General features: G+C 38.0%; 1 protein-coding gene across 2 annotated transcripts in view; it reads left to right on the top strand.

Moving 5' to 3' along the window:
• The window catches only part of ARHGEF4 (Rho guanine nucleotide exchange factor 4), a 163,337-nt gene that overhangs the window by 12,915 nt on the left and 124,137 nt on the right, over window positions 1-26,285 (top strand). The window contains exon 1 of one of the 2 annotated variants that reach the window (XM_087725686.1): window positions 9,480-9,732. The exons of the other annotated variant lie outside the window; for it this stretch is intronic. Within the exon in view, the coding sequence (XP_087581812.1) occupies window positions 9,652-9,732 (81 nt within the window). The 5' untranslated portion in view covers window positions 9,480-9,651. Of the gene's footprint in view, window positions 1-9,479; window positions 9,733-26,285 lie in introns of those variants that run through there. 2 annotated transcript variants of the gene reach the window in all.

Here is a 26,285-nt window from a genome sequence, read left to right as displayed (position 1 = left end):
CTCTCAAGAATGGAAATGGCTCCCGCCCTCCTTCATTCATTGTGCCCTTTCAGAATAGCTTTTGGTGCCAGAGTGAAGTTTCCCAGAACTTTGTCCTTCTATGAGTCTTTCTTTAGCATTATTACCCGCTGAAATTCACACAAGACCAGCACTAATCTTCAACATTCTTACTTTATTTTCTTACAGAACCAACCTACTTCAGTCTTAAAAGTTATGTCCCAAGAGTGACTCTCGTTTCATAGGCTATGGTAACCTTTTGGGTTGCTGTTTTCAAGCACTCTGCTGCTTAGAGTAGACAAGTACTGGCATCTGATTTATCTGTGAAATAAAATAATGGTTGCTTAATTATTCTCTGCTTAATGGTGTCCCCTTGGAAACAAGAGGTCTTGAACCTTTCAGAACCTTTTGAGAGTGATTTTTGTCACACTTGGCAACTGTCCCATCTTTCCTTTACACTTGTGAATGCTCTCTCAGATCCGCTTATAGGCCCCTTAAGATGCATGTGAAAAAGAGGCATGTGCAGTGATCAGAGCTGTCCTTTCTGCTAAACAAAGCAGATCAGCCTGGGATTTTTAAAACAAGCCAGTTACTGACTTCAGCACAATATTTGGGTTGCAGTTCTAAGGATTAAACTTTAATGATGGAATGGTATGAATGAAAATAAAAGACTTTTTCATCTTCTAATTCATATTTAAGGATCTACTTATAGACAAGAAGAAGGGAACACAGTTCAGTAGAAAAGCCCCTGTAAAAAGTCCCCGTTTCAGTCTTTAGTATCCCCAGGAAAACTCTGCTGGAGAGTTTCTGCTAATCTGAGGAGGCAGTTCTTGGTAGATTAAACACCTGAGCTATATAAAACAATGTTCCTATATTTTTAGAGTCACCTTTTGAAAAGCTCTGGAAGTTATTTCCATTTTATTTAATTGTGCAAAGTGAGCCGATAATTGTGCTTAAAAATTCACCAATCTCTAGTCATATGAGCAGAATTGAAATATCATCTTGTTAATGGCTCAAGTTGTTGAAGACACAGCCTTTAATGGCTTATCAGTATATTAAAAGATAAATATATTTCATCTGTAGTGTTTTAATATCTTAAACATTAAATAAATAAATAAACATTTACTCACAGCACATTGTGTATGTGTGTGTGTGTGTGTGAGTGAGTGAGAGAGTGAGAGTGAGAGAGAGAGAGAGAGACAGACAGACAGACAGAGAGACAGAGACAGAGACAGAGACAGAGAGACAGAGAGAGATCCCACAGAAGTAATCTGCACAAGTTTGGATCTGTGTACACACACACACACACGCACGCACGCACGCACGCACGCACATGCACACACACACCTACCTTTAGCAACCAAGAACTGCAGGCAATCTCTTCAACAGTGAGATAGCAGCATATATATTTAATAACTAAAATAAATAAAAAGTAAAGTGCTATGTATGTCTGCATCAGGGGTGGGTTCCTGCCAGTTCTAACCGCTTCTATAGAAGAGGTTCCACAAACTACAGTGCTGTTTTGAACTGGTTTCAGCTCTCTCCCACATCCGCACATCATCAAGATGAAGAGCGAGAGGAGGAATTCTGGGAGTTGAAGTCCACAAGTCTTAAGTCTTTAAAGCTGTCAAGTTTGAACACCCCTGGGTTTTTTTCTAAAGGATTAGGTGTGCAAGGGTCTTGTAAATTGACAGCTTTAAGACTTGCACAATTCAATGCCAGAGTTCCTGAGCCAAAATTTTGGTTGCTAAGCAAGAGCGTTGTTAAGTGAGTTTCACCACATTTTACAAGTTGGCCACGCCCACCCGATCACATGGCCGGCAAACCACTTCCACCTGGTTACATGGCTGGCAAGCCACTCCCACAAAGCAGGTCACACCTACAGAAGAGGTTCTAAAATTTTTGAAACCCACCACTGGTCTGCATACATGTATTCAAGTCACTCTCTCTCTCTCTCGTATTTCTAGACTGCCCATTTCCCACAATATACCAACATCCATCTAGTGATCAAGATATTTGCTATTTATACTAAGTTCTCAAGCTGCTTTAAATATCACTTCTAATGATTGTTGGGAATAATATTTTTCTTGGATTAGATGTGTATGCATGTGTTTGATTTAAGTTGCAAGAAAATTAAACCCTTAAGATATTGCTGTTTTCATTCAACAACATAGGCAGTGTGATCAAGCGACAGTTTGCTTATGCCCCACGTGCCACATCAGAATCAAGTTCCATATTTCCTACCACTAATGAATGATGGAAGAAAGCTCAACTGAGGGCCCCTTTTTTCTATTTGTACTTTAGAGTGTCAGGATCTTGATAGTAGTCAACTTTGACAGTGCCAACAGCCTGTTTAAAACAAGTGAGTCATAACATCTCTTCACTCATAAATCAAGCAATGAGCAATCAAATAATGAGGCTGGTGAATAAAGAACATGAATGAGAGGAAAAAAATCCAGTGGGCAACCACATGTGTTTTGCCTGATATTGCATGAATAGACATCTCCCAAACAATATCTACTGCTTAAGGATTTATTCATTTATCAAATGTATATGCCATTCATCAGAACACTGGTATAACAATTTTACTTTCCTTTGGTTTCAGCTTTTATTAAACTCCTTAAGTGAAAAACTGATTTAATACTGGAAAATCTCCTGCAGTGCAATAGTTAACTAGATGTTTCTGGTTTATTCATTGACCATGATGTATAAACAAATACAATTCCTAAATCTCAGGGGAGATAACGAGAGTATCATCAATCCTATGACTTCTGGGACCAAGTGGTCCACAAAACAATATCAATGCAGACGGGTATAAATTTCTTTCCTCCCTATTCAAAGATATACTCATATTTTTAATTGCTACCTTATTAGTTGTGGAACACCGAATTATTAAAATAAATGGAGGGTTTTTTTTTTTGAACTGCTACTTTCTTTTAGTGTTAGATGCTCTGCCCTTTTTTTAGAGCATGGTAAAGAAAATTATTTTAACTATCATTCCAGTTAAACATAAAGAAATGAGCAAAACCTGAAAAAAATATATTAATTATACATATTTTTAAGAGCCCACTATTAAGAGAAACCCTTCCAGAGACCTATTTGGGTCCAGGAATAGGATAACATTTTCTAGTGGCTCCCTTTGATATGTTGAGAGGACTGCAGCAGGGATGAACTGGGGTGTTATTCACAAACATCACAAAAACCTGTCAAATCACTTTCAGGGTTTTCCACCCATCCACTGCCTCAAACTGGATTTTGAGGTGTCTGGGTGAGGCTATTTCCAGAGGTGAAAAAGTTTTGCCCAAGAAGGTAATTTTACTCCCACCCCTCACATACCAATCTCCACCCATATAACCCAACTAAATGCTTTTCCAGAAAAAATAAAATAACAAAATATCTATTTCACAATCAAAATCCACATAGCACACCTCACGCACAGCCCAAGAAGCCCCACCTGTTCTCAACCTTCCTCTCCCAAAGGTTACCTTGCAACCTTATTCTGATATTGGGTCAACTTGTTTCCCATTTTTAAAACTAATGGACTCCTTCAAAAAACCTTTCATATTTAGCAGCAGTATGAGCCAGCAGTGCTCAAAGAGCCACATTGACTGAGTCTAAACCAACTCTTCATTTAGGATGGCTTCCCCCCCCACCCAATTCCTCTACTTTCTACAGTTATTTCAACATATACTTCCAACCATGGTGATAAAGAATGAGGTTGTCACTTTTCACCAACTGCCTTATCCTACTCACCCAAGCATACTTCCTCTAATATCTGAATAAGATGTGATGAAATTATTTAGCCATTGCACACTGGACTTGAATAATGGTAATGGTAAAATCATTGTAATGGACAAAACATTTTGGCAAGGAATTGCATCAAATTTCAATGATCCTGTAACACTCGGATCAATGTATTGGTTGCAAAACCACATTCAGATACTCTGTGCTGAACAAAGCAAGGATAGATAAGTTCAGTCTTACTCATAAAATTGTCCATTTCTTATTCTTCAGCTGTACAATTCTTTATAACTGTTTCCCTTGATGTTTTTATAATCTATTCATCTCTCTTCCCCAAGACCAACCATAATCATTCACAATACCTGCTCTTTTCCCCTCCACTTACCAATCTGTTAGTGGCAGCAGCAATAGCAGCAAGGTATCATCACATCCAGGCCGGTTATGGGTTGCAAATATTTTTACTACTAGTTTGCTCCCGTGCGTGCTTGTGCATGCAATATTAAGCTACTGAATGTCCAGGCGGGGACCTCCCACTGCTGCTACTATCAATTCGGCCACACTGCGCTGAACTGGGAGCAACCCACTACTGATCCAGGCTGAGCAAGAATCTTTTGCATACTACCAGGTTATTTCATTTCTTGTTTCTAATGTTCTCATTCACATAGGACTTTTTCTTTCTTTTTCACTCCCACCTTTCCCCACAATGACTTTCAGCTCACCAGTGATGCTTCCTTGGCCTACTTAACTCCTATATTCTTTATCCCTGAACATGGAAATTGGTAATAGTAAGCAGTCCAGAGTTGGTCATATTCTTTATGTCACTTTAGTGTCTATACACTTTAGTTGTTGCCCAGGTAATATAGTATTCAACACTTAGTAGTAAGGATATTGGGTCACTATAATGACATTTGGAAGTTTTGGAACTTTACCCATTGATAGGATTTAAATTTCAGATTAGCCATGAAATTTTTGGATGTCTTTGGGGCAGACAGTACAAGATAAGGCAAATAAAACGCAACATGTTTTGTGTGTTAACATAAAAATTGCTACCAGAACATGGTCTATAGTTATTATTATCACACCCTGTGCTAACTAAGCACATTGGGCTACAAGAGTATTCCACAGTTTTTGATCTGCAGCTACAGTCTCTGCATTCTTCCATTTAAGATTGATGGTTTTCAGATCTTCCTGAAATGTTTGGCACCAAGTTTTCTTTGGTCTTCCTCTTTCTCTCCGATCATCTGGTGGTATCCAATTGATAGCAGTCTTTGCTGGACATTGCTCACTTGTGTGGAGCACACGTTCAGTAAAGTGCTTTCTGGTAGATAATATTTCTGTTATATGCTGCATTGCTTACATTCTTCTGAGAGTATGCATCTAGTTCTGGCAGCCAAACTTTAAAAGGGACAGGGAAAAGTTAGGGCGAGTTCCAAGAACTAACAATATGAAAAAGGAACTGGAAACCAACCTCTGTGACAATGCTGAGGTGAGCATCAGAGAAGGAGGAAGTTAGATGTTTGACCTTGGACAGTTCTGGATGAAATATGAAATAAGAAATAAGGACCACAAGAGACTAATTGCACATACAATAGAAATTCAGGTCCAATGTTCAGAAAACTCTGGGAGAACACGAACAACTAAAATAAAATCAGCAGGGAAAATATATGCAGACACATAAAGGTCTTTTATTTTATTTTATTTTTAAATGCAATTTTAGGTAGCCTTACAACTGTTACATATGCTCTATCCTTTTATCTTTTTATTTGGTCACAGCTTCAGCTCTGAGACAATCCATTTTGCTTTTATAGAGAATGTATCCTCTGGGGGACTGGGAGATTGATTAAGGTTGCTCACTTCAAACATCTTATGGATTTTACTTCTTATAAATATAGAAGTTGCTATGATAGGAATTGAATTGAATTGAATTTATTATATTTCTATGCCGCCCTATTCCCAGAAGGGACTCAGGGCGGCTCACAAACCAAGTCAGGGGGGGGAGGGGATACAAATAGGAAAAAGACATGGACGAAACAATACCACAATTCAAAAAACAATCAACAGCCACACCATTCTAGCGGGGACAGGAACTCATCAGCCCCAGGCCTGTCGGAACAGCCAGGTTTTAAGGGCTTTGTGGAAAGCCTGGAGGGTGGTGAGGGTCCGAATCTCCATGGGGAGCTCATTCCAGAGGGCCGGAGCAGCCACAGAGAAGGCCCTCCTCCGGGTGGTCGCCAGTCGGCATTGGCCAGTGGATGGAATTCAGAGGAGGCCTAATCTGTGGGATCTGATCGGTCTGTTGGAGGTAATTGGCAGCAGGCGGTCTCTCAAGTACCCAGGTCCAATACCATGAAGGGCTTTATAAGTGATGACTAGCACCTTGAAGCGTATCCGAAGACCAATAGGCAGCCAGTGCAGCTCGCGGAGGATAGGTGTAACGTGGGTGTACCGAGGTGCACCCACGATCGCTCGCGCGGCTGCATTCTGGACCAGCTGAAGTCTCCGAATGCTCTTCAAGGGCTGCCCCATGTAGAGCGCATTGCAGTAGTCCAGTCTTGAGGTCACAAGGGCACGAGTGACTGTTGCGAGGGCCTCCCGGTTCAGGTAGGGACGCAATTGGTGCACCAGGCGAACCTGGGCAAATACCCCCCTGGTCACAGCCGACAAATGGTGTTCAAAAGTCAGCTGTGGATCCAGGAGGACTCCCAAATTGCGCACCCTGTCTGAGGGGCGTACTGTTTGACCCCCCCAGCCTGAAAGATGGAAAACTTGGCCAATTATTGCATTCCAAGGATTGCATGCCCTTATTCCTTCTTTTGGACTAAAGATCCCAGGACAAGGGTTTCTTGCTTTTTGGGGGTGCTTTAGAAGATGAAACAGCGAAAAAGATACTCAAAAACATAGAGCAAATATCTTCAAGCTCAGATACTTGTTCATGCTCAGGCCTAAATTGTGATGATAAAGGCAGTGAAATGTCAATATGTATTTGGCATTATTGCATAGTGAATAATGGAATGCTATCCAACAGTCTTGTTTAAGAGATTTAATTCAGACAGGGCAGATCAGATAGGTTTGGAAAGATTTTACTGATAAAGTCATCTGTGTTTAGAATTAAACATTACATTAACAATACCGAATAAGGTAATTGGGATAAACATGGAATGTATCAGGAGTGGCCTTGAATGGCTGGAGAAAAATCTGCTTCCAAGATAACAGTCAGATAAGTGGGACTTGAGCCTAGGCCATGAAGATAATTTGAAAAAATGTCTCAGACAAGTCCCTCCCTAGTTCACGTGAAGGTAGAGAGGAGCAGGGAAGCACATTCAGACCAACATTATTCTATTACTATACCTATTAAAAAGAAAATAAAAATAGTCCTGACTTATATGGTTTCTTAATATGGTCTACTGTAGTATGTGAGAATGCCTTGAGGAACGAGGAGAAGAGACACTGAAAATAATAATAAGAGAAAAGACCTAGGAAATGATCAACAAGATATGGGGATCCCCAGTGACTTAACACTCAGATAAATTAATTTAGAATGAACCAGCTCTAATTGATCAAGGAGTTAATAATGAAGGTGGGAGATTTGACATTTCAACCAGTAGGATTTTGTTTTTGTGGCCTTATAAAAATTAGAGTTGGCAGTAATATACTATGACATTATTTGAGACTCAGAACATAAAAAGGGTTCTTGACAGTTTGAATTTTGCCATCTGAGGACTGGATCTATGCCTCTCCTAACTCATTCAGATAGATAAAGTGGAGGTAAAAAAGAATGGGATCAAGAGGTAGCAAATGTCTCTTTGAGACAGGAATTGCTTCTAGTTGAAGGATTGGTAGTATGCTCTCTCTTGAAACATCATGTCTTAGCCCAGTGGTGTTATGCAACTTTTGCATAGTCTTCAACCTTTCATCTTTAGAATAATCTTGGAGAAAATGGTTGGATTTTACTGTGGATGAATCCGATGATCTTGATTTGTTTAAAGTTGAAAGGAAGATTGAACTGACACGTCCCATATCTTAATTTACCCACATTAATCTCTGAGAGATACTTGCACAATTATTTTCCTATATTAACAAGTTATCCTGGAGAAGGAAGGAAGGAAGGAAGGAAGGAAGGAAGGAAGGAAGGAAGGAAGGAAGGAAAGCTTCCTATGGTTCAGAGGCTGGGTAATACCTCAGAAATACTTCAAAGGCTGCATAATTTAAGTAAGCAGGGGAAAAGCTATTCCCAGAAAGCATGTCTACCAACATCACATGGCCTACAAAGAACCACAAGGAAAAGTGAGGGAGGATGGATGGTACCGCTAGAATGGCTATTTAAAGGAATTTCCAATATCTGGAAATGAAAACCCTCAAAGCTTGTGTCTCATTTCACCTTTCCTGATGGAAAAGGTGAAGAACCTCAGTGCCCTAATAATGAATAGTCCAGGAATGCCTCAAAGTAATGTTATCTCTATCAAGTCAATTTTATTTGTTTTAGTACTTCCCCAGTGGTGGGTTCCTACCGGTTCGGCCTGGTTCAGCCAAACTGGCAGTGGTTTGGCGGCGTGGGTCACGGAACTGGCAGCAACCCAGGCCTGCCATGCCCATGAACTGGTTCTCCTTTGGAGCCTCCATCTTAATTTTTGGTTGCAGAAATTTAATTTTTATTTCATTTTTGAATTTTACATGCAAGTACAGACCTATTTATGACCAAATCAGAGGTGGGTTCCTACTGTTTCAGACTGGTTCAGCTGAGTAGGTAGTAACTCAGCCAGCCACATCCCTGAATTGGTTCTCTTAGCAGAGCCATAGGTGCTGCCATCTTATTTTTTGCTTCTGCACATGTGCAGAAGCATTTTTAAAGTACTGTTCGTGCATGCATGCAGCATGTCCCTGAGCAAACCAGCAGTAGCAGCACCCCTGGGGAAAATTTTTGTGTGCACTGAACTGGCAGTAATGCTGGGAGCAACCCACCCCTGTTCTGCTCCCAAAATAGAGATTCCTCAACCTTAAAACCAATAGCAGGAAAGCAAGATTCTCTCTATACAATAGCAGATGCAGTATTCAGCATCCTCTCCAAACCCCTCCCTCAAAAGCCCTGCCTCTCAAGCACAAATGAAATGAATAGAAATCAAGCCTGGAAGAACATTTTGAAAGGTTAGTGCTGGAATTTAGAAGCATTTCTGCTCATGCTTGGGTCAAGGAGGTAATACTTCAGCTGAGAAGTCACATAGCTGAGATGAGGACTTGAATCTGCTCCTATCTAAATACCGAAATAACTATATTATATTTTTCTCCAGCTTACCTCACTTTAGAAGAATAAGATTCTTCTGAAGGCAAAACCACCTGTAATTATTTGGAAAAAGGGTAAAAGAACAATTAAATGCATAAAAGCACACTTTTGGAGAGGGTTCTTCGAGCTGTTTTTGTAGTTGGTTTCACTACAGTAAATATCATTTACAGTTATTATGTGCCCTGAGCTAAGGATTGAAATGATAAATGAAGCAAGGAGTTAAATATTTCCTAATTGAGGTAACTCTTGGCAAAAATAAAGTGTGGAGGGGGGAGGGGGAGAGGAAGAATGGATGTAAATAACCAACAATATAGTTTCTCTTTGAGTCTCATTGACGATCGACTGGTTCCTTTGGATAAGTTTACAAATGGTCTTTCTTATTTTACATTTAGCAAGTACAATGGTAGGTATTCTGAGCATGCCCAGTAGAAGTACTCTGGGACCAGCAAACTGTGAACAAACCTGTTTGCACTATGCAGCTAGCTCAGATAAGCCCTAATTGTTATGCAACTCCTTAGCATAAGCTCCTGGCATGGCTCATATGATTCTCTTGTACTAAGTCTGTCCAAAATAGCAACAAGAAAGCATGTAACTAAAGACACAGCAGGGGTTGTAGGAATTCTCACAGGCCTTGGATGTTCCAAAGATTGAGCAGCTTCTTATTACTTATTCCAAAAATGCTTAGCATAATGTATTTTCTCCGGAGCTTCTTTAAGGTAAGAAGTTTTAAAACTTTTTTTTTCTAAATGGTTTCAAATCTTAATTGCTAGAGGTTAATATTATGAGGCTATAGATATGAATGACAGTCCAAATATAAACTCCCGGTTCTTAACATAAATATCACATGCTTTTTGGGGTGTGTGTGTATATCTTTTATGATATTTTTGATAAATATATATATTTTAAATTTGTAGTTCTAGAGAGTAATTATGGAAAATAACTGTCGGAATATTTGGGATTAATTCAAGTAATTCAACATGTAAATGATTCATTTTGATACAATGTTTTACTTTTATATGTATCCTAAGCATCTTTCTTGGCTTTTAAGCAAGTATAACTAAACTTTGTTTTCAAGTTATGCATACATTTGTAAACACCTCTGAGATGCAATACATTTTGTGTTCAGGTGTTAGGGCATTGCTGAATTTCATGAACTGGGTCACAGATCTATCTTGCATATCATAATTACTTAGAGGCTAACAGAACATTTCAACGTTAGCTCTGAAAGTGGTGTTGGTCAAGTATATCCTGTTTTACGGTTTATCCTGTGGTTTATGCTAGCTGTTGGCATATTCCATTGCCTTGTCCTATGCTGCTTGCTTCCAATTTTCAGCCTGATGCTAAAGAACAAATTCCAATAGATGCAAGAATTTACTTTACAGTTTACAAGGCAGTCTCAGTCATTTGTATGTAACTTCGTTTACACACCAAGAAATCTGCAGAAAACGTCCTGTCAACATGTTGAAAAATGCAGAAAATACAACTGGATAAAAACATGCAATTTCTGTTATGACTGGAACTAGAAATAACAGAAGAATCTGTACAAATTTTCTGGCACATTTCAAGGAAATTTAAGAGAATCAATCCCTGTAATATCCATCCACTTTTAAGTTAGAGTTTTGGCAAGTGCATCTTTCTCAATGCTTCTATTGAGATTTCATGGGTAAAAAAACATTAATCTTTAGCAGATACGTCCAGTTAGGAGACAGAACATTCCAAACATCTTTATATAGATTAGAATATTTGATTACTCTGTATCTAATGCAACTCATTTCATGCACTTGCTTGAATTCATTGCAAGTAGTATGTTGTCATTTAAGCAAATTAGCAAATTAGAACAGAAAATTTAGGGTTTTTTTAAAAAAGGGAAATGGAATTATGTGTTCTGCAGTACACATATTTTTAACATTGACATGGTTTTTATTACTTCCATTTAAAATGTCTTAGTTCTTTATACATTAATATGTTGCATGAAACATCTTTCATTTCGAAGTTTGTAAAGTATAGAAGTTTTATAATGTATTGGTCTCTAATTTAAATAAAACAATTTTAGAGAAGAAGAGAAAATTGTCCTTGATGACATATTATATATTCTATATTTCAGTGTTCCAGAAGTTCAGAGCAGTTGGATAAACATTTCTCTGAACAGTTGAGAGCCAGTTTGGTCTAGTGATTAAGGCACCAGGCTAGAAAGCAAGAGGCTGTGAGTTCAAATTCTTCCTTTGTCACGAAAGCCATGACTTTGGATCAGTCACTCTTTCTCAGTCCACCCCACCTCACAGGGTTGTTGTTGTGAGGAAAATAGGAGGAGGAAGGTTCACTGCCTTGTAAAAGTAAAAAATGTAAGATGCAAATAAGAAATTAATGAAAAAGCAAAACTAAGGTAATTCTATTCATCTGTAGTTTCAGGATACGAAATTATTATTTTGCAATACAGGCCACTCTTTTCATTATAGTTCTTTGACAGTAGTATGATAAACAGAAATGTATTCTGTACATTTTTCCCAATTACTTTATGTAATTGTGAAAATAATATTTTTCTTTCCCATTAAAGAGTGACAGTTTTATCCCCAAAGCATATAACCCGACATGCCTATTTTAGGGGAATTCAGTTAATCTAAAGTAAATTATAATGTAATGTGCTGAAGTGTAAACTACATTATAATGCAATCTGCCTATTATGCATTAGTGCCCAAAGTTTTGTTATCTTAATTCTTGAATGGAAAATGGTTTATGCATTGAATGACAGATCCAGTGCAAAGAGTAATCAATATAAAAGTCAATTTATATTCTTATACAATACTTTGAATTGAAGGTATGCATGGGATTTCTCATTTATCACTTATTTTGTCACTTTACTTAGAGGATTAAAAAAAATAGTTTAAGAAAATAGTTTATCAATTCACTTTCTTTTAGATAAATATGTTTATTAATTTATCCTAAAAAAAAGCAAGCAAACAAACAAACAATAAAAAAAGAACTGGATTACTATTAACATAAAATTCTCATTGCTTCTTGCTGATGGTTAATAAACTATAATGCTGTCTCTTGAGCCTTCTCCAAAACTGAACTATCATTATTTTTACAGGCAAAACTTCTATATTAGTTGTGGTCGCATGTCACCTGAATGCAAATTACTCCCAGTTTTGACCTGTCATGTATGATTTTCATTTTATTAGGAGAATGACACTAGAAATGTCTTTATATCTCTCTGTCCTTTCTCACACTAGTGAGGACGTATCAATTTTAATAAGGCACAATTATATACATCGGTATTATGATAGGTTTCTTGCAGCTTTATTATAGGAGTGATTTTTTCCCTTCTGTAGGGCTAACAAATCACTTCCATTGGTAAAAAAAATATTCACTTTGAAACTGTTGTGATTGTATCTGCAGTGTGGGGGGATGAGTTGTATAAATGTATGAATAGGCTTTAGAAAATGCTTTTCACTCCTGCTAGTCTTCTGAAAAATGTTCTTAGTTAAATCTGTTAGGTCTGGTTACCATAGTAATGTTGCTCTGGATACCCATATAGAGTAGTTTTATCCCATGGAAGGGGGGCAGAGTAATTATTGTTGGGTTGGCTTCTTTTCAGTCAGTTTAAGAGAAAAGCCGAGGCTCTGTTCTGCCTTCACTGTGTACAAAGAAATTATTTGTGCTACAATATTTGCTTACGTCTCTCTGCTCTGAATAAAATGGGAACTTTAAAACTCTGTCACTCTAAAACAACTTCTTCAATAATTCACCCAAAGTATCAATGTATGCTTGCAAGTTTGGAATATTTCTACCACCAAAATGATAAAGATTAAAAATTAAATATGTTCTGCATAACAAAATTTAAACAGGTAGAAGAAATTAAATCTTTAAAATAATTGTGGGTTAATGTTGAATAAATACAGGAGGATTTTGATTTTTGATTGCTTGTTAACATAACAGCTAGAATTGTAAAACTTGTCTAAAGCAAATTATTGATTTGGCATTATAAATCAACCATCAAACTTTCAGTACATAAATCTTTGTGCACATTAGATTGTGAATAAGTAACTTAAGCTTGGGATTCATTTCTCCTTAACTACCATATATAAACTATAATGCCATCTCTTTATCCTTCTTCTTAGCCAAGATATCATTATTTTTACAAGCAAAACTCCATGTTATTTATACAGTCTTATGCCATCTGAATGCAGATTACTACCAGTAGATGAACTGTCATGCATGATTTTCACTATGTTGGGGGAATATCACTAGAAATGCCATACCTCCCTTCTCACACTAGTGAGGTCTTACTAAAATTGGGATGTTTTCCTGATGTATTTAGATATTTTCCAGACTTCAGAAGCATTTTAAGTCAATTGCAGTAGTTATGGAGCTGGCCCAGGGTTGGGAGACTTAAGTTCTAGTCTAGCTTTAGCATAGAAGGTCACTAGGTGACTTTGGGCCAGTCATTCTCTTCCAGAGCAACCTTCTGATAGATTTGTTGTAGGAGAACCAGAAGAGAGAAGTACAATGTATATAGTGTTGAGCTCTTGTAGCATCTTGAAAGATAGTATATTTATCTTTCAAAAATGTCCAGATGCAACTATGGCAGATCTTGCCATTGATCATGCTGCCTGGATCTGAGGGCATCAAATTAACTTTATTTGAACTGAAAGGATCACCAGCCTGAAACATTAGGCTGGTGTAGAAGTCTGGCTTATTACAAACCAGATATTAGAACATTCAATAGATGTCTCTATTGAAACATCTTCAAAGAAAAATGAGAAAGTCTAGTTGCCTCTTGAAAAAGCATTTTTGGGACAACCATGACTGAGAATCTCCATAGACATTTAGCTATGCAGAGCTGAAGAAGCTTCTTGGATGAGAAGTGAAACATCTTCAAAGAAAAACCAGAAAGTCCAGTTGCCCCTTGAAAAAGCACCTTTGGGATAGAGAAAGAATGTTCTTCACATGCTAGATTGTCCCTGCCACTGATTGATTGATTGATTGGCTATATGGTGGTAGACCTTTTCTTCTTAGTTCTAAGCATACCTTCTGCTAATCCCAACCCAAAACCTCCTGGTGTTTTAATAGGCTGAACCCCTGGCAGAAATAGCTTCTGATGCTGGTGTCTGCATGTTTGATTTCCATTTCCGCCAGCTATTAATATGTTGTAAATTTATTATGACAGGACAGATTATATTTTTGAGAGCAATTTAACAGGAATTGTCTCTAGCTATATCATTTTAACAAACTAAAACAGATGTTGAGGAACAACATTATTCTCAATCTACTGGAAATGCTTTGAGCTACATTCCTCAAAGTCTGTGTTTTGGAGTAAATAGTTGAACATGAATGGAATATCCACAAACCAGCCATAATGTTTGCTTAAAGCAGAATTATTATTATGTGCCAGCTACTTCAGAGAATCTATAGAGGTCCACATTTTAACATGCTGGTTCCTCTTCTGAGCCTATAGAATCTTAGTTTTCAAATTGTTTGGACAAGACTATACATCTAAAGTAGTGGCATGTACCAGATGTTCATTTTTTAAAATAATTGAAATTACAGTTGTGTACTATCTTAGCTGTTCAACAGCTGCTGTCTTATCTAAAAATGGTATGTGTAGTTGAGGCTGATATTTAGACTTGGGCAAGCATAACCATGTCTCATCCTGCACAAAACTTTGAAGACTGAAAAGCTTTCCAAAATGATTCTGACATTTGGCCCTGCTTTGTTTATATCAACATCTTTCAGTCAGCAGCTTATTCTGCCTACAGACATCTTAAAAAACTGACCTTTCCCAGTGGGACTGGGTGTGGATGGAATATGCTGGGCCAAGCATGTGTGCTTCTTGCAACAGACTCATATCTCAGAAGAATGGATGTGTTATTTATCATAACATTCTAAATCTTGAAAAGAATTAGCCCTAAAACAAGAATGAAAAATTTATGGTCCTCGTAATAAACTAGATCAGTGGTTCCCAAACTTGGCAACTTTAAGACTTGTGGACTTCAACTCCCAGAATTCTGGAAGTTGAAGTCCACAAGTCTTAAAGTTGCCAAGTTTGGGAACCACTGAACTAGATGAACATGGACAAAAGAGAAGGATGAGTGATTAAACAGAGGATCTGGTGACCTGTGGATGAAGCCGAGCCAGAAATAGTGCGAACTGTAAGTGTTGCTAACTGTCAAGTGCAGTGCAGAGGAAACTAACACCTCCAATGTATGAATGGCTCTTTAGCAGTTTAATCTCATTAAATGCCAGATGAATATTAATCTTCCCCTTTTGTGGAAATACATTATGTAGCTATGTAACCAGTGGTTGCATGTGACCTATCAGGCCGTGAGAATTTAGAGAATTTGATCTTCTGACAATATTAAATGGCTGGTGTGGGGTTTTGATGTGAATACAGTAGTTGCTTTTGTAAATGAGTCAGATGGCAAAGGCTGTGCATTGGATGCAGAGAAGAGAACTGCTTTAAGGATAATTTCTGGGCTTGTGAGTCTTGAGGCCTTACTTTCCCTGTATTATGAAGATGAAACTGAAGGGTGGAGAGGTTTTCAGAAAACTGGTTTGACATGGGTGTGTCTGATAGGATACTGTATCAGACATAAACTATTTGTAAGAATTTGTTTGGACTGGCCCTCAAAAAAAAAGTGCTACCTGTAATTAGGCATTTCTGAGAAGAAATGCCATGATTTGCCCTTTTCACTAACAATATCATAGCACAAGTGTTTCCAATTATGACTTTCAGTGCTTATTACTTTCCTAGTATTCATTCTGGATCTGAGTACAAATGCAGCATTTCTTAACAATCTCCTTTCCTTCTCTCTTAACTTCCTGACTTCCATATGTTAAATATGTAGAGATTCGTCAGACCAGCTGATAAGGGTGGTGCTAGGATAGGGTGACCAGACGTCCCGCATTTGGCGGGACAGCCACGCTTTTTCATAAATTTTCCCGCGTCCCGCATGGTTCTTTAAAAAACACGTTTTTTTTGGCGCTCGCAGCTCCCTCGCTCCCCCGCCCATAAGCTGCTAGCTCGCTGGGCTGGCTCATCGTTCCATTCTATCCTACAAATTTAAGCCAGCCCAGCCTGCCGCTCACTGATTGGATTGGCCTGGACTCCAGCCAATCAGTGAGCTGGCTGGGATGGGAAATTTTCAGCACGCCACATGCTGAAAATTTTCCATCCCAACCAGCTCACTGATTGGCTGGACTCCGCTTAGCTGAGCACGCCTGCGCGAGTCTCCATTTCATTTCGTCTTTTGGGGTTGCAGCTGCGCTTACTCACTGGTGAGTAATCATGTTATGAATTGGTACGGGTGGGAATTGGGAGGTGCTGGGGGGAGGAGACAGCCCTCCTCTCCTCCTTCTCCCCCTTTGCGGAGTTCATTTCACCTCCTCGCGTCACAGCCAGCCCCTGTGCTGCGCCGCCACGGGCGGCAGAAGCTCTGGAACCGAGTGGAAGTTCTCTGCACGAGTGAAATAGCTGCCGCCGCTCGCACACAGAACTTCCACTCAGTCACGGACTCACGGACCTTCTGCCGGCGTGGCGGCACCTATGCTGCGCAGTTCCCAGCGACCACACTGCAAGTCCGTGAGGCGTGGTCGCATCCCGCTGCCCTCCCCTGCGGCTCTCCTGCCGCGGCTTCCATTTCAGTCGCGCAGAAAACTTCCACTCGCTTCCCGGGCTTGTGCCGCCTGGCAGAAGCCCCGGGACCCAGTGGAAGTTCTTTGCGCGAGGTGAAACGGCCGGCAGCAGCCTCGCTCTCCTGCGGCCAGGGTCCGTTTCAGTCGCTTCCCTTGTCCGTCTTGATTGCTGGAAGCAGTAACAAACGGCGCGTCCGCTCCACAGGAAAGAGGAAAGAGGAGGTGTGGGGCAGAACGTGGAATCGCTGTTTTCTGAGCTTGGTTGGCAAGGATCCCCCACCCCACCACCTCTTAAGGAAAGAGGAGGTGTGGGGCAGATCGTGGGATCGCTGGTTTCTGAGCTTGGTGAGCAAGGATCCCCCCCACCTCTTGAGGAAAGAGAAGGTGTGGGGCAGATCGTGGGATCACTGGTTTCTGAGCTTGGTGAGCAAGGATCCCCCACTCCACCACCTCTTGAGGAAAGAGGAGGTGTGGGGCAGATCGTGGGATCACTGGTTTCTGAGCTTGGTGGGCAAGGATCCCCCACCCCCACCACCTCTTGAGGAAAGAGGAGGTGTGGGGCAGATCGTGGGATCGCTGTTTTCTGAGCTTGGTGAGCAAGGATCCCACTATCTTACTATTTTATTTTTCTTTATGTACACTGAGAACATATTCACCAAAGACAAATTCCTTGTGTGTCCAATCACACTTGGCTAATAAACTATTTTATTCTTCTTTACTCTACTCTATTCTATTCATTTCTTTTTCAATTCTAACAAAGAGTTTAGCTTCTCTCTCTTGAAAATGCAAGCCAGCATAAGGCATTATAATGCAAGCTAGCCTTAACTTTCAAACAGTTCATTTAGTGACCAAAGTTACAATGGCATTGAAAAAAGTGTCTGATGACCGTTTTCACACTTAGCGACCATTTTCACACTTAGCGACCGTTGCAGCATCCTCATGGTCACGTGATCAAAATTTTGATGTTTGGCAACCGATTCATATTTATGATAATTTCAGTGTCCTGGGGTCATGTTTGACAAAATATAAAATTTTTAATCAAGCCCCCCACCCCCCCCTCCCGGTCAATGGTGTCCCTCTTTACCAATCTGAAAATCTGGTCACCTTATGCTAGGAGGAACTTGGAGACAAGGGATAAGTGTCTTGCCTCTAGACGTCTTCGACTGGCCAGATTTAAAATATGTCTGAGTTCCTTTTGACAGACTCAACTTCAGTACAAACATCAGCTGCTTTGCAAAAGTAATCTCTGCATAGTTCTTGCATATTCAGAGTATGCTTGGAGTACTTATCTTCTTTGAACAATGACTTCCCATCCAAAACATGAGACTCAAATTCATAACAAAAACAACCTGTTATTTGTATATTTCTATATGTACACATGTACCCATTGTCATCAGGGCACTTGGCACCATGTCCAAGAATTTTATAAAATATATCAATAAACAGCAGCTTCCTGCAATAACACCAATAGAATTGCAAAAAACTGCACTGCTTGGAACATCATATATTTTAAGAAGATACTTGGTTGATACCTAGGACACTGGCAGCAACCATATCAACCATTAGCACCAGTCAATGGTATTTGTGACACAATTTTAAATGTTCAGTTGACTGAGTTTCATATTTAATGAATACATATTTAATGCCCTGCCTATAAATCAATTACATATATTTGTTTTATTTATTGATTAGATTCTGTAACACTTTAGTCACAAATGACTCTAAGTAGTTGGTCTTTATTTACTTATTTATTCAATTTATATGGCCACCCATCTGACAGAAGCAACTCTTACTGTATTATATATAATAAAATATAAAAATACTTTAACAGTACAAAATGAATAATAAATAAGGCATAATACTGCAGTCATCCAACATCATTGAGATGTATCAAATAAGAATCCCTAAAACTGGTCTCCTATTACCCGTGAGATGAACTTCCTCTGATATAGATGGTCAGAGACAGTCTGATTTGTATGAGGTCTTATCTACTACTACTACTATTTATTAATCTGTTTCAAGTATTTTTATGAATTGATTGATAAACTGAAATCTGACAAATGATGGAATTTTCCCACTAATCCATGCCACCTTTTTGAAACTTTAAGAGTGGTTATACCTAAAGTTATCGAAAACTTTGTTAGAAGATCTAGAGCAGGCTGATATAATTGAACAGGCTTGGATTATTTTTTTTCAGTTTCTCACTTTTTCTTATTTTAAATTCCATTCCAGTGGCCATAACTTTTAACTTTGCATAAAAGTTTATATGCATTTGTGTGCATATTTTCACAAGACAGACATTGGTGCAGAATTTGCCTAATTGGTGCATTTTGTAATATCAGGTAGCTTGTCTGACCTTGTCAGCTCAGATGCTAGACCTGATTAGTAGCTGAATGTGAGATCTCCAGGCAATCCTGAGGCTATAGGCTAGACTGGGAAGTATCAGAAATATCAGAAGATAAAGATAGACTTCTTTGATGACTCAGATTATAAGCCTCACAGACATGTTTGACAGCCAAATGGGTGTCAGTGGTGCATAAATTTAATAAAAAATAAAAAAATAAACATTTTGCTAGGAAAACTGCATATGAACATGTCAATGAGTCACCAGTTCAGCTGTTCTTGAAGAGTTCCCGATGCATTTTTTAAGCAATTTTATTTAATATGTTTTATTTTTTTTTAAATAAAGTATGCCCCTTGTGCATACTTTCCCTTAATAGACATGTTATTACTATGACTACTAAGTTGAAAAAAACCCCACAAAATACCAGATGAAAGTGTCTTTATTTCATTGATTGTGGAAATTTATTTATTTTTATTTATCAAAATGCAAATGAAACCAAATATTTCCATTATTCCTACATTTGATTTTTTTTCCTGTTAAAAGATGACTGAACATAGCTCATATTTACTAAATTAATTTCCTGAGTTGAAAGAGGTTGAAATGAATGATAATACTCTGAACGTACAAGAAGTAAATCAAGTATATGCTAAAGAGTCTTTTGATCAAAGGGCATGAGTAAACAAAACCTTTTGGGCCACCCATGTAGTTGCAGGCATGATCGTTTCTTGAAAGCAGCTGATTTACCAGATGAAGTTGAACAAACTTAATGAGCACTGATATTGTAATACTGTATTGATGTTATTGAGAACAGGAAGATTTCATTAGTGGTGTTTTAATAATTTTTTCCTAGCTAGACAGAACACAACTGGGACAAAAAAGATATGTACAGGAAAATCTAGACAAATGTATATCTGCCAACAGAAGATAAACATTAGTGTATTTAATGAAATGAATTTTTATTTCCAGGTTTTGTATCATAATAAATATGTTAGTCTTTAAAGGCTACAGAAGTCTTGATTATTTTTGTAGCAATAGCTATTTGATATGTTCATTTATTCATTTACAGCTTCATTGCACTTCTTCATGAAGAAGTGTTAGTAAGCACTTCATGAAGAAGTGTTAGTAAGTGTTCAGACGATGCCTTTTAAAAAGATCATAATGCTTCCTATATTATTTAGAACTTTGCTTATCTAACAGTAATTCTGTGGCTGATTATTAAATTATTGCAGTTTAGGGATTTTCCTCAATGAGGGTGCAATTGCAAGGTACCAGGGTGATGGCTGGAATGATGAGATGATGCTGTAGCTGGGTACCATTACAATATTTTTTGTCCTATGAGAGTGAGGAAATCCCAGTTCAAGCAGTAAATGCTATTGTATACATGGCGTTCGTTGGTATCTATTCTTTTACTGAAAAGAGCTAGGTAGGTATCTGTCCAATAACTGAGCCCTGGTTGCTTGTCAATTTGTATATTCTGCTGTTAACCAAGAGAAACAAATTTTAATTGGTTATTAGTTTGCAAGAAAGAGACTTGCAAAAATATGGCAATTTTCTATGCACAGTGTCCCAACACACTTAATCAATTATAAATGGATTTTAAAACCAATCAGAAATTCAGCAATAAATTACTTGTCTGAAAGTATCTTTATGCAGATCAAATAGTATTTATTAATGTAGTCATTATATATAGAAAATTATAGTTTCTAAAAATATATACTGCTTAGGGTTTCAAAATTACTACCCATGGTGTGTCCACCATCAGCCTTTATTTTGGACAATTATAGATGTTCAATATTTCTGGTTTCTATAACCTCATAATAAGATGGGATTTACTATCAGTTTTAATTCAACTAGACTTTTAAATATAATCTCAAATCTTTCTCCAGGTTTTAAATAATGTATATTGAAAAAACAGATCTAAATTTTGCCTCAAGGGAAAATAATGGCATGCAGGCTTATCCTGCTGTTTCAGAGATCAGAAAACTAATGCTAATGCTAGTATCATGTCAGGAAACATTTCACTTTCCAGCTAAGTAGCAAGCACAAGACATAGTAAATAACTAATTGATTACAATTTCCCCAGAATCTATGGCAATGGCACTATCCATCACACACTAATTTGAATGCCATGTACCAGTGTTGGCCAGTGTTAGTTATCAAAGACACTAAACAATATGCAGGTATGATATATTTCCTGGTTCATTTCAGCATGTAGAATGGCAGCAACACATATATTTGCATATCATTCTTTTGCTACTGCCAGATATGGAAATGATGGCTATTTCATCAGCAGCAAAAGTTAAAGACTAACAAAGATGAGGAACCAGTAGCTCTAGGATATTTTTGGACTACAGCTTTCTAAACATTACGGTATTGGCAGGGGCTGATAAATTCTGCAATCCAACAGCATCTAGAAGGCCAAGGATTACCCATCCCAAGCCTAGAAGGTGAATGTCGAGCTTGGCTCAAGCAGAAGAACATAGTGTGCACAGTGATCCCATATTGACAGTGGTCTGAATGCTACACAAATAGAATGTGCTTGGTTTGTGTCTATATGATCATGTGTCAATATGCATCATACCTGCATATTGTTTAGTGTCTTTGATAACTAACACTGGCCAACACTGGTACATGTCATTCAAATTAGTGTGTGATGGATAGTGCAGTTGCCATAGATGCTGGGGAAATTATAATCAATTTTATCAATAAGAACAAAAAACACCAACAAGAACAAAGAGGAAAACAAACTATAACAAGAAAAGTGCAGGGAATCATTAATGATATTGATAAAAATGGTATGCAGCTTCTAAGATTTGTGGAAAAGCGCAATACAGATAGTCCTTGACTTATAACAGTTCGTTTAATGGCCATTTAAAGTTACAACAGCACTGACAAAAAGTGGTTTATAGCCATTTTTCACACTTATGATGATTGCAGCATCCTCATGATCATGTAATCAAAATTTGTACATTGGTAACTGGCATGTATTTATGACAGTTGCAGTTTCCCAAGGTTATGAAGCCAGATTCACTTAATAACTGTATTACTAACTTAACAACTATTGTGATTCACTTAAGAACTGTGGAAAAAAAGATCATAAAGTGGGACAAAACTCCCTTGATAATGTCTTGCTTGACAACAGAAATGTTGGGCTCAGTTGTGGGGTTAAATCGAGGACTACCAGTATAGTAGAAATATGTTGTAAGAGTCTGGAAAATAGTAATATATTTCAGGGATAATAGATAACTCAGTGGTGTACTGTCAACAATAGGGCTGTAGAGAAAAGGGATAGTAAGCAAAATTGGAATATGGAACTTTTCCAAATGAAGTTCATCCATATGATGTAATTGAGTAACAGGTTTCTTTTTATTTATCTACAAATAAATGTGCAGAATAGATACTACTGCCCTGCTAATGCACAGTGGCTCTAATATTAACTGATTAGAAATCAATGGACTGGGTTCATGCCAAAATGCCTGCAGTCATCTTTTTTATTCTCATTTAAACTAAACATTGAAATTAATAATAGTTCATAAAGGAAAATGGATTTGAAGCTTATTCTCTTTGGCCACAATTTATTCATTAACAGTGATTGCTAGAGGAAAGTTAGATGGCTGGAGCCATCTCTAAAGACTAGCCTCTATTAGTTTGGCTATGATATCTGATACCAATTACATTTCTTTAACATGTGTGTAAACATGTTTTGAATCTGACTGACTTGTCAGAAACATACAGTTGATTCGCTCTGATACAAGCAGTGGTGGGTTGCAGGTGGTACGCCCTGGTACGCGCATCTCAGTGCCTGCCAGAAGCAGCAGCAACCATACCGGAACAGTGTTTTGGAAGGCCCTCCCTCCCTCGTTCCTTACCTGTATTTGAAGGAAACAGGCCATCTGTGTATGCACGCATGCGCAGCGTATGGTGCCTACGCGATACTCCGCCGAGCAGTTTGAGTGTTGCAGGCAGTGGGTGCGCATGCGTTAACAGTGCGCGTGCCCGTGGTGCACGCCCGGCTCCCGTTGCAGTGTACTGGTTGCAACGGGAGCCGAAACCCATTACTGGATACAAGTAATAAAATGTATATCAGGGCATAACTTGGCTGTTTGGGAGTTACTTGTAGAAAAAAAAATCTTGGTGTGGTTTAAAAATATCAAACATGGGGAAGTTTTTTAGAAATGTTTATGCTCATTTCTGGATTTTCTTCTTTTCATACAACATAACACATCCTATATGAATCAATTATTTCACAGTCATTCCAAAATATATCATTCTATGCTTCTTTTTAGATAAAAATAGAGAAAAAGAAGTGAGGTTTTCAAATCTTATTTGGATGAGTTCCAATCAGATATAAAAATAATTTCATTACTAAGTCATAAGATTTACCAAGGGATTTGGAATATCCTGTAGTACTATGCAATGCAACTATGAGAGCAGAAATACAAATTTTAAAATGTGAACAAAACACAAACGGAAAGCAGAAAAAATATGGTTACACTTTGTCTTCAGATTGATTAACCTAAAGATTTATAAACAAGTCTTCCTAGAGTTTATTTTTATTTTTCGAGCCATTTGGACCAAAACCTTTCCACTTATGGAACAAGGTGATCCCTTGGCCCATGAAGTTGTCACTAACACAACAGAATTGTGACATAATATTAAATAACTTGGCTTTTAAAACTTGGCCACTTTTTGATGTGTGGACTTTATACTGGCTGGAAAATTCTGGGAATTGAAATTTGCACATTTTAAAATTGACAAGTTTGAAAATCACTGATGCAAAATTAGCACTGCTTTTCCTGCAGCAGTGTATTTCTCCATAGAATCCCTACTTATTGACATGTTCACTTGAAAAAGCCCAAATCGGGATTCAGGGCATAGTTGAATGGCATCCTCTGAGCTTTCCCTCCCAAAAATCTTATGAATGAAGCAGGTGACCACATAATAAGAGGCTTATTGAGATCTTGCATCTCAAAGGCAAAGCTACTGTCAGTTAAATATGCATTTCATACATATGCCTGTTGGTGTCACACTAATCTTTATTAATATTTTCAAATATGAGAAATCAAATAAATATAGGTTCATAATTCATGAATATTAAAACTCATTTGAAATATGACAGAAATATGAATGTTTGAATTAATTTGGCATTTTAAAGATAGAATGAAAAATGCAGTTTTGTTTATTGTTTAAAGCAAATTATTTTTATAGCTGGCTTGCCTCTCCCCAAAAATATTCTGTTTTTCATGCAAACATATAACTCAGTTGTGTTTAAATATCTGATTAAAGGTCTAATATATTTGCATGTATTTTTGCAGTTTGCTACTTCTTAAAGTGACTAAGAGTTCTCTGAACTCTGGTTAGTCTTTTTCTAGCCATACTATTCTTCCTGGGAAAATGGGATATACCCTTTCTATGATTCTTAATATCCAGGCCACATCAGAAAAGCTGCATAGTGTATAGTGAAATCTTGTTTTAACGAATTAATTGAGAGACATACATTCATGTATATCTTATAAATTGGAGAATATCACTTCTGATTTGCATAATTTGCCTAATGATATAAGTATGCAAACAATACACATATCAGTTGCATAAATTTACATCATATGTACAATGAAATCATCACACAAATGATATTAATCTCTACATAAAAGTGGTTTATTCCATGCAAACTCTGATACATTAACATCCACTAAATCAAGGTTTGCAGTCAAGCTTAGCCATATTTCTATGTTAAAGATATTCTCTTTTGTACTTTCTCTAAAATGTACTAAAATAAGATGCCAGACATTTTCTTGTGTAATGTCTGACAGAAGCTTTTTAAAGTACTTGCCAGATCTTACATATGGTCCTTATATACCTGCGTTTAATGCAGTTTTGGATCTGCACCAGCAGATCTGCACCAGCAGATCTGCACCAGCAGATCATCGCGCAGGTGCTGTCTGCGCCATGCATGTGGGTGGAAGTACCAAAGGCTTAAAGGACAGGTAAGGAGCTCAGGTGGGCGAGAGGGCCCTCTGGAGCACTGAACTGGAACGGTACCTAGAGCTCCAGGCAGGCTCCGGTATGCCCGTACCTGGGCATACCGCCTGCAACCCACCACTGATCTGCACTACGCCTGTGCTTAAAAAGCAGGACAAGCATTGTCTTCATAAAATGAGTCTTGTGATGCCCAAAATTTGATCTGATAAGGTTCCCCCAGCTATGTGTTACTGGCTTCTGCCTGGTTTTCAGCTGCTAATGCTGATATGGGTTTTGCCTGACTATATAATTGTTTTTATTGTTTTAGGGGAACTATACCATTTTCCTACTTTCATTTGCTGCTGCCAATACCAGCACTTGTAGTCTGAGGAGACAAAGTGGCATACCCTCTATTGATTGCTCTACTCTATTTCATCCTATGCCCTCACTCAACACCTGTTAGCACAAGTAACAAGCTGCAGGCTAAAAGGAGGACCATAGGATAATGTAGCAGACAGTTGCCCTGAGCTCCACGCAACCTCTTTCTTGTGCCATCAACCTGTCAGGCAATTTCTGTGGTGGCAATAACACTTAAAGCCTAGATGGGATTTGGGATATTGTACTCTAACTGGAATAAAAAAAGCTTCCTAATTTCATGAGCAAGGGAAATCACAGCTGATGATCTCGACCCTTGTTGGACATTATTATATGAATATATAAGATGGTGAGGATCTATAGAGGTGAATTATTTGCCACCTTCCAAATGAATGTGGTCTGATAGTACCCAGTTCTGCTTGTCAGTCATGTACTGTAACCCATTTAGAAAGTGTTCTTACTTTGTGTATTACCTATATTCTAGGTCCGTGATGGCAAACCTATGGCATGTGTGCCAGAGGTGGCACACAACACCCTTCCTTTTTTTTTTGAAAAGTTTTTTTATTTTAATTGAACAAAAACACAAGAATCATCCTTCATTACCTCTTGTAGAAAGTGTGTCGATTGGTTACAGATAACTTTTGTGCATTTCTTCCACTGTCATTACTTATAGTTCATATTAGATTATACACTTTAAATAAAAAAATATTTGTATATTTTACTATCAATGTACCACAATTCTCATTTGACTACAGTTATTTGAACGTGCTTTTACCTCAAATCATTCATACTTAAAGACACAACCACATAATGGCATTCATTAGCTATTTCAAAAAAATCCTCCAATAACACTACACCTTTATGACATCTTTTAAGTAAAAGTCAATTAATAAAGTTTCTAAACCTCCCCCCATTTCCCCCCAACTCACTGTTTAGAATTTATATCCAAGTTACTTT

The sequence above is a fragment of the Thamnophis sirtalis genome, unplaced genomic scaffold, assembly GCF_051295495.1.
Source record: "Thamnophis sirtalis isolate CommonGarterSnake01/CBP01778 unplaced genomic scaffold, rThaSir2_p1.2 scaffold_11, whole genome shotgun sequence".
Classification (NCBI taxonomy): Eukaryota; Metazoa; Chordata; class Lepidosauria; order Squamata; family Natricidae; genus Thamnophis; species Thamnophis sirtalis.
This window is presented reverse-complemented; position numbering and strand designations above follow the sequence as displayed.